This window comes from Brassica rapa, chromosome A02 (genome assembly GCF_000309985.2).
Source record: "Brassica rapa cultivar Chiifu-401-42 chromosome A02, CAAS_Brap_v3.01, whole genome shotgun sequence".
NCBI lineage: Eukaryota > Viridiplantae > Streptophyta > Magnoliopsida > Brassicales > Brassicaceae > Brassica > Brassica rapa.
In genome coordinates, this window is record NC_024796.2 from 1,353,028 (window position 1) to 1,365,041 (window position 12,014).

Here is a 12,014-nt window from a genome sequence, read left to right on the forward strand (position 1 = left end):
CTGCGGTTCAACTTTGTCCGGTTTAACATCGGATCAATTTAATTCATTTTGTCTTCCAAGGATCTAAAGAGTTGATAAACCCTAAACCTAATATAAACCAAACCTTCGCCCGCCGTCTCTAAGAGTGTTCCAATTCAATGGCGGAGGTGGAGGAGAAGCTCAATCACGATAACCACAATCTAGATAAAAAAGTCAGGTACAGAGGCAATCACGACAAGCCGAAGCCGTGGGACGACGACCCAAACATCGACCGATGGACAATCGAGAAGTTCGATCCGGCGTGGAACCCCACCGGCATGCTCGAAGTCAGCACATTCTCCACTCTCTTTCCTAAGTACAGAGAGAAGTATCTTCAGGACTCTTGGCCCAGGATCGAATCAGCTCTCAAGCAATACGGCGTCGCTTGCAAACTCAACCTGGTGAATTAATTAGTTAAACGTTGATTTGGGGGTTTTTTCTAGGGTTTAGGGTTTTAAATCTGGTGATTGGGATTGGTAGGTTGAAGGGTCTATGACTGTTTCGACGACGAGGAAGACGAGAGATCCTTATATCGTTGTTAAAGCTAGGGATTTGATTAAGCTTCTTTCCAGAAGTGTTCCTGCTCCTCAGGTATTTTTACTTGTGCCACACTTCATCTTGGTGGTGAAAAGGATGTAACTTGACTCTGTTTAGGGAAACGTTGAAAGTCTTTAACTTTCTGATATTTGAGTTTTATGCTTCTTTGATGATTACAGGCGATCAAGATTCTGGAAGATGAAGTGCAATGTGATATCATCAAGATTGGGAACTTGGTTCGGAACAAGGTACTAAGTCATTCATAGTTAAGCTTTCATTTTGATGTATCTAAGGACAATCAGTACCACCTTTTTACTCTGGCCACTACTTCTAGTATAGGCATAGAGTAGTCGATAACGTGGTGAATAAGTTTAGTTTCAGTAAGTATCTGTCATGCATTGTCAACGGTTCTTAATATAGACTTATCTTTTCAGGCAAGATTTGTCAAAAGAAGGCAGCGGCTTCTGGGTCCTAATTCTTCTACCTTGAAGGTTTGTTGTCTATCTGGTTTTAAGTCCTATGATTAATCTTTAGAGATGGTCATTTATAGTCATAGTGATGCTAGTAGTGTGATATTATTTTATACTTATGCAAACTTCTGTTTTTTTGCTTTGGGGCTTTTAATGATTTTGGTTTCTTGCAGGCGATGGAAATATTATTAGACTGTTACATTCTAATTCAGGTAATTGTGTGTGTTTCTTTTGCAAATGTCTCACATATCTTCTTGATTCCTTGGGGTTTATCTGCGTCTAACAGGGAAGTACTGTAGCCGCAATGGGTTCTTTTAAAGGTCTAAAACAAGTTCGAAGAGTTGTGGAAGAGTGCCTACGTAATGAGATTCATCCGGTATATCAGATAAAGGTGTGTATGAAGTATTTCTCTGTTACTGGTGGTTCTTTGTGTTTCGAGCCTATGTCTAATTGGTTTATATGCTTCCGCACTTGGTTATGCAGAATCTCATGATGAGAAAGGAACTGGCAAAGGATCCAGCGCTTGCAACTGAAAGCTGGGCTAGGTTTCTTCCTACTTTCAGGAAGTACGGGCCTTCTTTCTTTCTAATTTATGGCTATTGAATCGGGTGACATTCTCAGTAACTCATCTATCTATTTCAAATTTGATTCCTCAGGAAGAATGTTCAGCAAATCAAGCCCAAAAGCAAGGAGAAGAAGCCATATACAACATTACCTCCTGAACAGACGCCTAGCAAGGCAAGAAAACTTGCTTCTAGTTTCAGCTTTTGATTATTCTTTTTTTCCTGCAAATCCGTTGACCTTGTTGTATGATTTTTTCCAGGTTGATAAGCAGTTGGAGTCTGGGGAATACTTCATGAATGACCAAAAGAAGGCAGATAAGAAGTGGCAGGAGAAGCAAGAGAAACAGTCGGAGAAGAGTGCAGAGAAGAAAAGAAAGAGAGATGCCTCGTTCCTCCCACCTGAGGTCTCTCTCTTCTTGCCTTTTTGTTGTCACAATATCAAAACCGAGTCTCTCTCTCTTTCTCTACTAGAAGTTTTCTAACACTACTCATTGTACTTTGAATTGCAGGAACCTACCCAGAACAACAACTTAAACAAATCTGAGGAGAGCAAGAAAGATATAACCGAGTTAACACAATCCTTAAAGGTAATGAAGTCTTTAAATCTTGTGGCTCTGTTCAAATGGTTACATCGAGGAGAATTGGCACTGAGTTAGTTGTTTGTTTGTTGTTGATTATCTATGGTTTTGGTTTCAGAGCAAGACAAAGGAGTTGAAGAAGCAGAAGAAGACACAAGAAAAAGTGAATGCAGAGGAGTATATTGCTGTTGCATGAAGATAAATCTTAAGTTACTGAAGATTAATCTTAAAGCCTTTTTGTTTGAAAATTTTAAAATATTGATTTGTTCAAAACTATAAAAACAAGTTCAATCTTAATTATTATGGAGCCACTAAATAGTTTCTCATAAATATTTAAACACCAGCAAGCTTATCATTGGTGTATAAATTAAAATGTATATCAACTGCAAGCTTAAACAAAATCATCTAAATAATATTCTTGCGTATATTTAAGATTAGTGGAAAAGTAAAAGTTATCACTCACTTTCTCAATATTTACATTCTTGATTTGTCCCTTTTCTCTTTTAATATTCGTATTTTTTCCTTATTTACATCCTTTATACAGTTTTATATTATTTTTTAAATTGATAACAATGGAGAAATATTTACAAAAATAAATATATACTACTATTTTCCACTCTATAGTGAGTGTGTTTTGCATTTCGAAATCACCTGCACATATTAAAAAATAATTATAAAATAATTTTGTCGCTTATTTAGTTAAAGATAAATATTTTATATTTTTGTTTCTTATATTCTTACTTTTTACTTTCTGTTAGCTTCACAAATAGAAAGTGAGAGAGGATTGATTTGCGTCGTAGCGATTCTCGGATTAAAAAAGTCGCCGCCGGAGAATCTGAGCTCTCGCCGATCGTCTTCCCCCGCCGAAATTTTTGTGCTTTTCCCGACGATTCGTTGCGGTCTTATCCTCTCTCTCTCTCCATCTCTCCAAATTTGAATTTTCCTACACTTGTCAAGTGATAATTTCTACGGCAAGACACGAGTTTTGCTTAGTTTTCTGGTAATAAGAATCAGTTACTGCTTCACCCTCTTTGTAAAGGTTTAGACTTTAGACGAATAGAGTAGTTTTGAGTGAGAGAACGTTTTGGTAGAAGAGAGGTGTGTAAAATGGGAGACATGACTTGGGTTGAAGAGGGCACTAGCCACTTGACTAGCTCTAGGAAAAGGAAAGCTAGAGCTAAGCGTTTCGAGTTCATAGGATGGGGTTCAAGACAACTCATCGAGTTTCTTCACTCTCTCGGCAAAGACACAACCACCAAGATCTCTAGATTCGAGGTTAGCGAGGCTATCTCAAGGTACATTGCTGAGAACGGTCTCATAGATTCCTCAAACAAGAAGAAAGTCGCGTGTGACCATAGGCTGATGTCGCTTTTCGGGGCTAAGACGATACTGAGGATCAAGGTCTATGATCTACTGGAGAAGCATTACGAGGAGAATCAGGATGATGCGGATTTTGATTATCTGTACGAGGATGAGGCGCAGATTGTGAGCCGTTCGGAGAAGGTGGTTAAGATAAGGAAGGTTGTTGAGAAGAAGCCTAGAGGTATTTTTGCGAAGATGGTGAGTGAGAATGTTAAGATGGTCTACTTGAGGAAGAGTTTGGTTCAGGAGCTGGTCGAGAAGTCTCAGGAGGCCTTTGAGGGTAAAGTGTTGGGGAGTTTTGTGAGGATTAGGTCTGACCCTAATGATTATCTTCAGAAGAATCCTTATCAGCTTGTTCAGGTCACAGGTAATGTTTCTGAAAGTCTATATATCTGGTCTGCAGTAGAAAGCTGAGCTCTCTTTGTACGTTTTGTTTTTTTGTCTGTTATCTAGGCGTGAAGAAGGAGCCTGGGACTGATGGTTTTCTTCTTCAGGTTACTAATTGTGTAAAAGACGTTTCTATCTCTATGCTATCTGATGATGATTTCTCCAAGGTAATTTACTTAGAAATTTTGTTCATTTCTCAAGTTTTGTGCTTCCAGTTGATTGATAAATCAGGTACCTGTGTGCTTTGACAGCCAGCCACTGGGTTTCTATTTTCATTATTAAATTTGTTTGACTAGTGTCTATTCTAGCCTTATAGTTTATGGTGTATCATTCATTAGCTTTTATGTAAATATTTTGTAGGAGGAATGTGAAGATTTGCATCAGAGAATAAAGAACGGTTCTCTTAAGCAGCCCACAATTGTAAGTTTGTTTTCTATCTCTGGATTAAAGATAAGCACTTATTTGTCACCTATTCCAACAACTAGCTCACCTTTTTCTGCTTATGGAGTTTTAAGACTTCTTTTTTTGTGGCTTTTTAATCAAAATTCATTTGAACTTTTGGCTAGGTGGAGATGGAAGAAAAGGCTCGAAGTTTACATGAAGATCAGACAAAACACGTATGCATGCTAACTTCCTCTCCTGCTTCATTTCTGTATCGCCTATTTACCTCAGCTCTTGAGCATGACTTTAGTGATGACATTGATCAAGCTTTAACTGTGTTTCTAGCTGAAAAATACTCATGTGGTTCTATTTCTTTGACTGACTCAACTCTTGTGGTGACTGAACTTATTAGTGGCTTGGAAGAGAACTGGCATCGTTACAAAAGCGTATTGCTCAAGCCACTGAGAAGGGATGGCGAAGAGAATATCCTTTTTTACGAATAAATATCATTAGGATAGTGAGATCTGAAACGTCTGTGAATTGTTTTTCTTGATTTCATGAGTTGTTACGCTGTCTGAGTATCTGGAAAAGAGGGAGCTTCTTCAGACTCCAGAAGAACAGTCCCGGCTACTCCGTGAACTTCCGGAAGTTATTGGAGAGGAACTTGTACCAAACCCTGAAGCGTCCCCTGAGGCTCATAAGAGTTGTGACAACGAACAACGATTGAGCGAATCTCCAATATCAAGCATCCAAGAAACCCCAGAAGTCCGCAACCTCTTTGGTGGAGACGATCAGCAGTGTAATAATGGTTTTCTGATGTCAAACACCATCACAACTCCGGGAATCACGTCTCATGCGGTGGACTTGCCAACATGGACTGCTTCTGCAGGTGCGTCATAACAATGTGTAGCGTTCTTGTTTCAGTGTGTTTGCATCTTGCCATGGCTATGCTGGTTTTGGTAGAGGAATTGATGTAAGGATCTTCTAAAGATTTGCATCTTCTCAATTACAGGTGATGAATCTCTTCATAGAGATGTAGAGCAGACAGCAAATGGCATCACCGGAGAAGAAGAAACGCCAACTAAAGAGCCTGACGTTTCTCAGCTTCAGTCAAGCACACCAGTATTAAATCATAACAACGGATCTCAAGCTCAACTGAATCCATCAGAGATAATAGAGCTTAGCGATGGTGATGAAGACGAGAACTGTGGTGATGGAGAGACTCTAGACCCTACAGTTGAACATGTTCAGGTTCTGAGCTCTCCTCCTCCCTCCGCTTGCCTATCTGAAAAGAAAAGGAAAAGGGACAGGCGCACACCATATGATAGAGAGAAGGCAAGCTGGCTATACAAAGATCCTCAAGGTGATATACAAGGACCTTTCTCTCTCACAGAACTCAAAGCTTGGAACGACGCAGAGTACTTCTACAAAGGCTTCAAGGTTTGGATGACAGGACAGAGCGTGAGCTCTGCAGTTTTGCTAACCGATGTTCTTCGTGGAGTTTTTTAGCTAATGGAAGTACCTGAAGAGAGTGAAGACTAGATTCATTGATCTTTATTTGTCTTAAGATTGCAATAGGTTTTGGTTCTCCATTTAAGTAAACTGCAAATAAAAGAAAAACCATAGTAGCATTTTTATGACCTTAAAGTTAAAGAGTCCATGAGATGAACAGATTGCTGTTTTATCAAACCATATTATTCTGCAGAGTCTTGTCTATATCTATAGTGATTAGTGAATCTTGCTGTCAATGACTGTTAAACTTAGGAACTGATTCCTTTTGCAGAATATAGTTAAGTATCTCATCACACATTCAAACAGAGACATCCCATTTAAAACAAAAAAAAACGGTTGTTTGGTTTTAGATAGTTGGGGAGAAAGTTTGCTGTGACGTGACGTCTTTCAGAAACTGCATGCATTTTCTTCCTTTATCCATTCCTTCACGGCAAGATGGAAACATAACCCGTCACATTTGTCATTCTGATGTTTGACCAAACAAATTAACAAGTGACACAAACCCAAAAAACACGGTTATGAAGGGGTAAAAAAGTCTTCCTCTTTCCTCCATATTACTCTCCTGTTATTCCTCTGCTCTTTTAAGGTACATGAACAAGTTTTGAGCTGTGAGCCTGTGACCATTAGACTAACAACAGCAGTCTATATACCTTCTTTGAGTTCTCTCTCTATCTCTTTTGTTCTCTTCTTCTGTTTTAAGTTTCTTCATTTGGGTTCTGAAACCTGCATTTGCCTTCACTTGCTGCCTCAGCTTGTTCTTCAGGTATGTCTTTGGTACCTTGTTAAAAATCATTTCATGTCATTCTTGTAGGGATTCATAGATTAACAAGTTCTCTCATCATATGAACAAGTTAACCACCATAAAGATGATAAAACAAAACAGGTTTACGACATTACAAACCCTATCATCATTTTCATTCCTACAATTAATTAGTAACAGCACCAAACTTTGATATAGATTTTTGAGTATACAACAAGTCAGGTTTGAGTACACGACCGCCTCTTCTTTTTGTCACAGGTCAGAGGCCAAAAGGAAACAGGAGTAAAAACCAAAGCCTGTTTAGTCACAACATATGAATAACAAAGGAATTCAAAACTTTACAACCTGCAAGCCGGTTACTACATTTGTCCAAACTGACACCAACACTTTCAGAGAAATCGTGCAGCGCTTAACAAGTCCTTCAGAGAACAGCAATGCTGCTGCAGTACCAGAAGCAACAGTGATAAACCCGGCACGCAAAAGAAGAAGCCAACTTCTAAGCTCCACGAGAGAAGGCAATGTATGAGGCCAAAGCTTGAAATAGTCAAACCTCCTTTGAGCTTTAAACCCATTGGTACTACACCATCATCTAAATCTGGTATTACCAACCTTTTAACAAGTCCAGTGGGCAGCACCCCTTCTTCATTGTTCTCTGACTTGTCCTTGATAGAAGGGGATAAAGCAGACATCGGCCAAGAGGAGAAAGCTATTAAGGAAAGACGCTTTTACTTACATCCATCACCAAGGTCTAAACCAGGGTATACAGAGCCAGAGTTGCTTACTTTGTTTCCTTTGACATCTCCAAACTCGAGTGGCTGACCATAGATTCAATAGATTAATCATAAAGCTTGTTCTCTTCCTACTACCTCAAAAGATCATGTACATGTAACATTTTCACAGCAGTATCATTCAAAGAGAAAAAACTGTTCACTCTCTGTAACATTTCTGCAATGTTTTGTTCTTTGTGTAGACCTTTATGATCTAGCTTTGCAGCGTATAGTATACAATGCCAAACCGGAACATTACACAACAGAGTTTCCCAAAAGTTAAAACCATATAAAGATGTAGTAGCTTTGCATCTTGATTCAAATCTAGGCACATAGGCTTTTATTGTGTTCCAAGTACAAAAAGAAAGTTTATTTGTTTTTGCTTCTACAGACTGAAAACTAAACCACATGATCTTAATATCTTATTAGAAAAAATCCACCAGAAAACTAAAGTAAAAGAAAAAAAAAATTCACTCAAGGAACAAAGCTTGAATATGTCCTTTACACATCTTTCTTACACCTAAAACGTATTTCTCAGACGTTACCTATGAGCCGTTGGTGTACGCGGCATTGTGGTGTACGGCATCTGAGGAACCACTGAGCCAGGGACTGGAGCAGCAAAAGCCATGTGAGGTGGAGTTGGGAGGCTCACAGGTGTTCCAACTACTGGCTGACCTATGCTTGGTGTTCCATACACAGGAGGTCCCGGTGGTGGTTGTGAGACACCTTGCTTGGCTGATTTGTTTCCTCCTCCAGCAACAACAACAGCAGCAGAACCGTTGTTGTTGTTCTGACCAGTGATAGGTCCTTGTGGCGTTGAGACATCAGCGTCACCAACACTAGTGATGTCATGAATGCTTGTTCGTCTCCTCTCTTTGTTCATCGAGTTCAGACGAATGAAGTACTTTTGAGCGTGGCTAGCGACTTGTGTCGGTGTTCTTGTCACCACAAAGTTGCGAGAAATGCTACGCCAATCTCCTTTACCATACTTATCCAAACCAAGAAGAAACAACCTGCAAACACAGACAATTATTAGTATGCAGCAAACAGATTAGCATCCTCAAATAAACAAAGATCACATTCACACCTGTGCTCATCCTCAGTCCAGGCAATACCCTTCCGCCGTTCTTGATCTGACTTTGCTTTAGACTCGCCCACATGACTGTTTCCTCCTTTCTTAGTGTTCCCTCCTTCATCATCACCATCACCAGATCCTCCTTGAGGAGAATTATAAGCAGGAAGTGGCACACATCCTGATTCAATCCTACTAACATCCTCAACTAAAACCTCGTAGTGTTCTTTAATCTGCTCAACGCTTTTCCCAGGAACATCAGCAGCAATCTTCTCCCACTTCTCATCAGATTCATCTGTATAACTAGCAATAGCTCTCTCAAAGGCTATATCATCTTCCCTACTCCACACAGACCCATCACTCACTTCCTCCACAGTCATTTTACAATCAAACCCACCAAAAATTCGATTGAATAAACACTAATCCCTCTCTAAAATCTTAGATTCCAATCAGAATCTCTACAAAGTTTGGACCTTTAGCGTTTCCACAAACGAGCAACTACTCAGATTATCAACAGAGAACTCTAATCAGCGAGAGAGAATCTCGGAGGGTTTTATATCGAAAAGGGAATCTCTAAATCTACAGAATCAAATTCCCTAAAAACAAGGGCGATAAACTCTACAAGATTATACCTTTGCGGTACTCTACTGGAGAACTAAGAACAAAGCAGCGAAGAGAGAGAGAGAGAGAGAGAGAGAGAGAGAGGAGGAGTTCACACGACGAAGAAGTGTAAAAGATTGAAACTTTGAAATGAAAGAGAAGATTAGGGATTGCGACAAGTTGAAGGAGAGAAGGAGAGAGGTCAAAAAGCCATTGTTAAAGGAACAGTGATGATAACTATAACACCATTGATAGCTACAGTTTTCACTGCTCTGCTCTGCTGTTTTTCTACTTTTAATTAATTTTTTTATAACAACTATTATTTTTATATACAAAGTAACATTACACATAAAGTAATAAAATAAAAATACAACTAAATACAAATTTAAAATATAATAAAATATTGCAATACATAGAATTAAAATCTGGAGAAGCTTTTTTATGAACATTCTTAATGCAATCTTTCATGCTGAAAATAAAATACTTTTATTTAATTTTTATTTACCTTGTTTTCTCTCTTTTAAATTTGGCTCCGGTGACATATAGTATTAGAGTTAAATCGCAGTATTATTTGTAGTTCGATGTAACTTGCAGTAAAAAATATGTGGTAAAAACTGTAAGTTTATGTGGTAAATTTTGCTTTATCATTTATTAAAACTTATGACTGGTAATATTTTCGATGTATAAGTTGCAGTATGAGTTCTAAATAAAAAATTGAATATATAAATTGATAAATAAATTTTTTTATTAAGCTCTTTTTAACACAAATAAAAAGAAAAATAAAATTTATTTTAAATAAGTATAAAAATTTGAAAAAGAATTTTCAGTATATATTATTTTCTAAGTATTCTATAGAAGATTTGAAAAAATTATTAGAATAAAATAGACTATCATGAAAGATATATTCATTAAAATTAATAATTTATAAAATCTTAAAATAAAACAAATAAATATTACCCCCACTCTCCCCTACACCCACGACCAATATTCCCAAATCTACGTTTGCATCTTATTTGTTCAATATATATTATTTTGTATAAGGTCCTGTTCACGATTTTCATTTTTCTTAAAACAAAAAAAAAATCAATCAAATTTGTAACTCAACTTCTAAAACATAGGATTTTGGTTGATGTAGGTTTATATTTGAGTTAGCAAATTTATAAAGGGTTTAAAATTGTAACACAAATACAACACATCTTAAATCAAACTTAAAATCAAAAAAAAAAACTAAATTTAATGCATGATTGGTAACATTTTTGAATTATAAACCTAACTCAAACTTAATTAATGGTAATTCTTGTCACCAATCAAATCTTTTATATATGTATTTTTGCATTAATTAATGTAAATTATTTTGGGCTCTTTTAATTTTTACATGGGCCAACAAAGTAAATCTTTAATGGGTTTTAATTGGACCACTAAACGGCAATTCATAATGGTTTTTGTCTTAACCAAATGATATCTATATTATACCAAGTAATTATCTTTTGGCAAGATTATATCAGTTATTTTAATACTGGAAGATTGTTAATATGGCATGATGTAAATTACATATTAGATTTTATCAACTGAAGAATGTAGTTCACTTGACATATATAATTTTTTTTCTTTCAACTTTTGGAGATCTGGTGGTGTAATTAGATTAGGAAAGAAATTGAAAAGGGGACAAAGAAGATAGGGGAAGATGTTGACGTCTTATCCACCCAAGAAAAAAAGATCCGATCAGACCGGTCCCCTTCCCTACTTGTCCCATCTATTCACAGGTCTCTTACCATTTTATATCTCTTTCCCTTTCTCGAATTTTCTAGGTGGTGGGTAACTACTGGTTTGAAATGTAAAAGTTACACGTTAGATTTAGATTCTAGCTATTACGTCTAATCCCCCTTTATTTCAAACATGAAGACGGTTTTGTTTGATTGTTCCCAAAATGTGCTCTCATATAGTAGTCATAAGTAAACAAGCAAACAATGAAGAAACAAGAGTAAGAGCTCTTTCTGATACAACTTGAATCAAGTTTTACATAAACATTTAACACGAATACATTACCTTCTTCTCCTTCTGAAGTAGCTTTGCATTCCAAAACCTCTAATAGTGTTCTTCAGATTTTTTATTTCCATGTGACAAATTAGGTTTTGATAATCTTTTTTCTTATTCATATGGCGTTAACTAGCCCTCACATATATACTCATACAATCCCGACCTTATAGGAAACTTTACATAACCGAATATATGGCCAAATCATATTTATGGGATCTTAACATATCCCAATACCCCCCCTCAAGTTGGAGCATACAAGTTTTGAATGCCTAACTTGAGAAGAAAAGCATCAAACTCCTTTCGTCCCAATGCCTTCGTTAGTATATCCGCGAGCTGCTCCTTTGTAGAGACATGAAACGGTTTGACAATGCCTCGAACAATATCATCGCGAACAAAATGACAATCCGACTCCACATGCTTGGTTCTCTCATGAAAAACTGGATTGTTGCTTATATGGATAGCTGGTTTACTATCACACCTGATCGTCATTGGCTCGTCATGCCGAATTCCGAAATCAAGTAACAAAGTTTTGAGTCCCCGAAGTTCTGCAGTTACCTCAGCCATGGCCCTGTACTCTGCTTCCGCGGAAGACCGAGAAATTGAATCTTGTTTCTGTGTTCTCCATGATATTGGCGATTCACCAAACTGCACAAACCATCCCGTAAGTGACCTTCGCGACAATGGACATCCTCCCCAATCTGAGTCACACCATCCAGTGATATGTTTTTGTGAATCAGCTCGCAGCAAAATTCCTTGCCCCAACGTTCCTTTAAGATATCGAACCACCTTGAGTGCAGCCAACCAATGTTCCTCTCTCGGTTTATTCATAAACTGTGATAAAACATGGATAGAGTATGTAAGATCAGGACGTGTCGCAGCTAGATAGATGAGACGTCCCACAAGACGCCTATAGGTTCCTGGATCAGCTAACAAGGCTCCATCAGCCTTCGCAAGCTTATGGTTTTGATCA

The 12,014-nt window shown here is 37.7% G+C and overlaps 3 protein-coding genes and 1 pseudogene across 3 annotated transcripts; 3 read left to right on the forward strand and 1 right to left on the reverse strand.

Annotated features, from left to right (window-relative positions):
- Positions 1 to 59: 59 nt before the first annotated feature.
- Positions 60 to 2,509, forward strand: LOC103850699 (KRR1 small subunit processome component homolog). Its single transcript, XM_009127485.3, has 11 exons — positions 60 to 419; positions 499 to 609; positions 735 to 803; positions 990 to 1,046; positions 1,199 to 1,237; positions 1,312 to 1,416; positions 1,509 to 1,591; positions 1,682 to 1,763; positions 1,849 to 1,992; positions 2,098 to 2,175; positions 2,285 to 2,509. Exons 1-11 carry the CDS (start codon positions 138 to 140, stop codon positions 2,360 to 2,362), a joined length of 1,128 nt encoding a protein of 375 aa, XP_009125733.1. The 5' UTR covers positions 60 to 137; the 3' UTR covers positions 2,363 to 2,509.
- Positions 2,510 to 2,744: 235 nt separating this feature from the next.
- On the forward strand, positions 2,745 to 6,012 carry LOC103850700 (uncharacterized protein At5g08430). The gene is made up of 7 exons (XM_009127486.3): positions 2,745 to 3,895; positions 3,982 to 4,082; positions 4,276 to 4,335; positions 4,482 to 4,532; positions 4,709 to 4,779; positions 4,866 to 5,185; positions 5,309 to 6,012. The coding sequence occupies exons 1-7, from the start codon at positions 3,274 to 3,276 to the stop codon at positions 5,803 to 5,805; spliced, it is 1,722 nt and encodes a 573-aa protein (XP_009125734.1). The 5' UTR covers positions 2,745 to 3,273; the 3' UTR covers positions 5,806 to 6,012.
- Positions 6,013 to 6,263: 251 nt separating this feature from the next.
- LOC103850702 lies at positions 6,264 to 7,503 on the forward strand (annotated as a pseudogene).
- Positions 7,504 to 7,648: 145 nt separating this feature from the next.
- On the reverse strand, positions 7,649 to 9,271 carry LOC103850701 (transcription factor SRM1). The gene is made up of 2 exons (XM_009127487.3): positions 8,423 to 9,271; positions 7,649 to 8,348 (listed from the first exon to the last, which is right to left on the reverse strand). Exons 1-2 carry the CDS (start codon positions 8,785 to 8,787, stop codon positions 7,877 to 7,879), a joined length of 837 nt encoding a protein of 278 aa, XP_009125735.1. The 5' UTR covers positions 8,788 to 9,271; the 3' UTR covers positions 7,649 to 7,876.
- Positions 9,272 to 12,014: the final 2,743 nt, after the last annotated feature.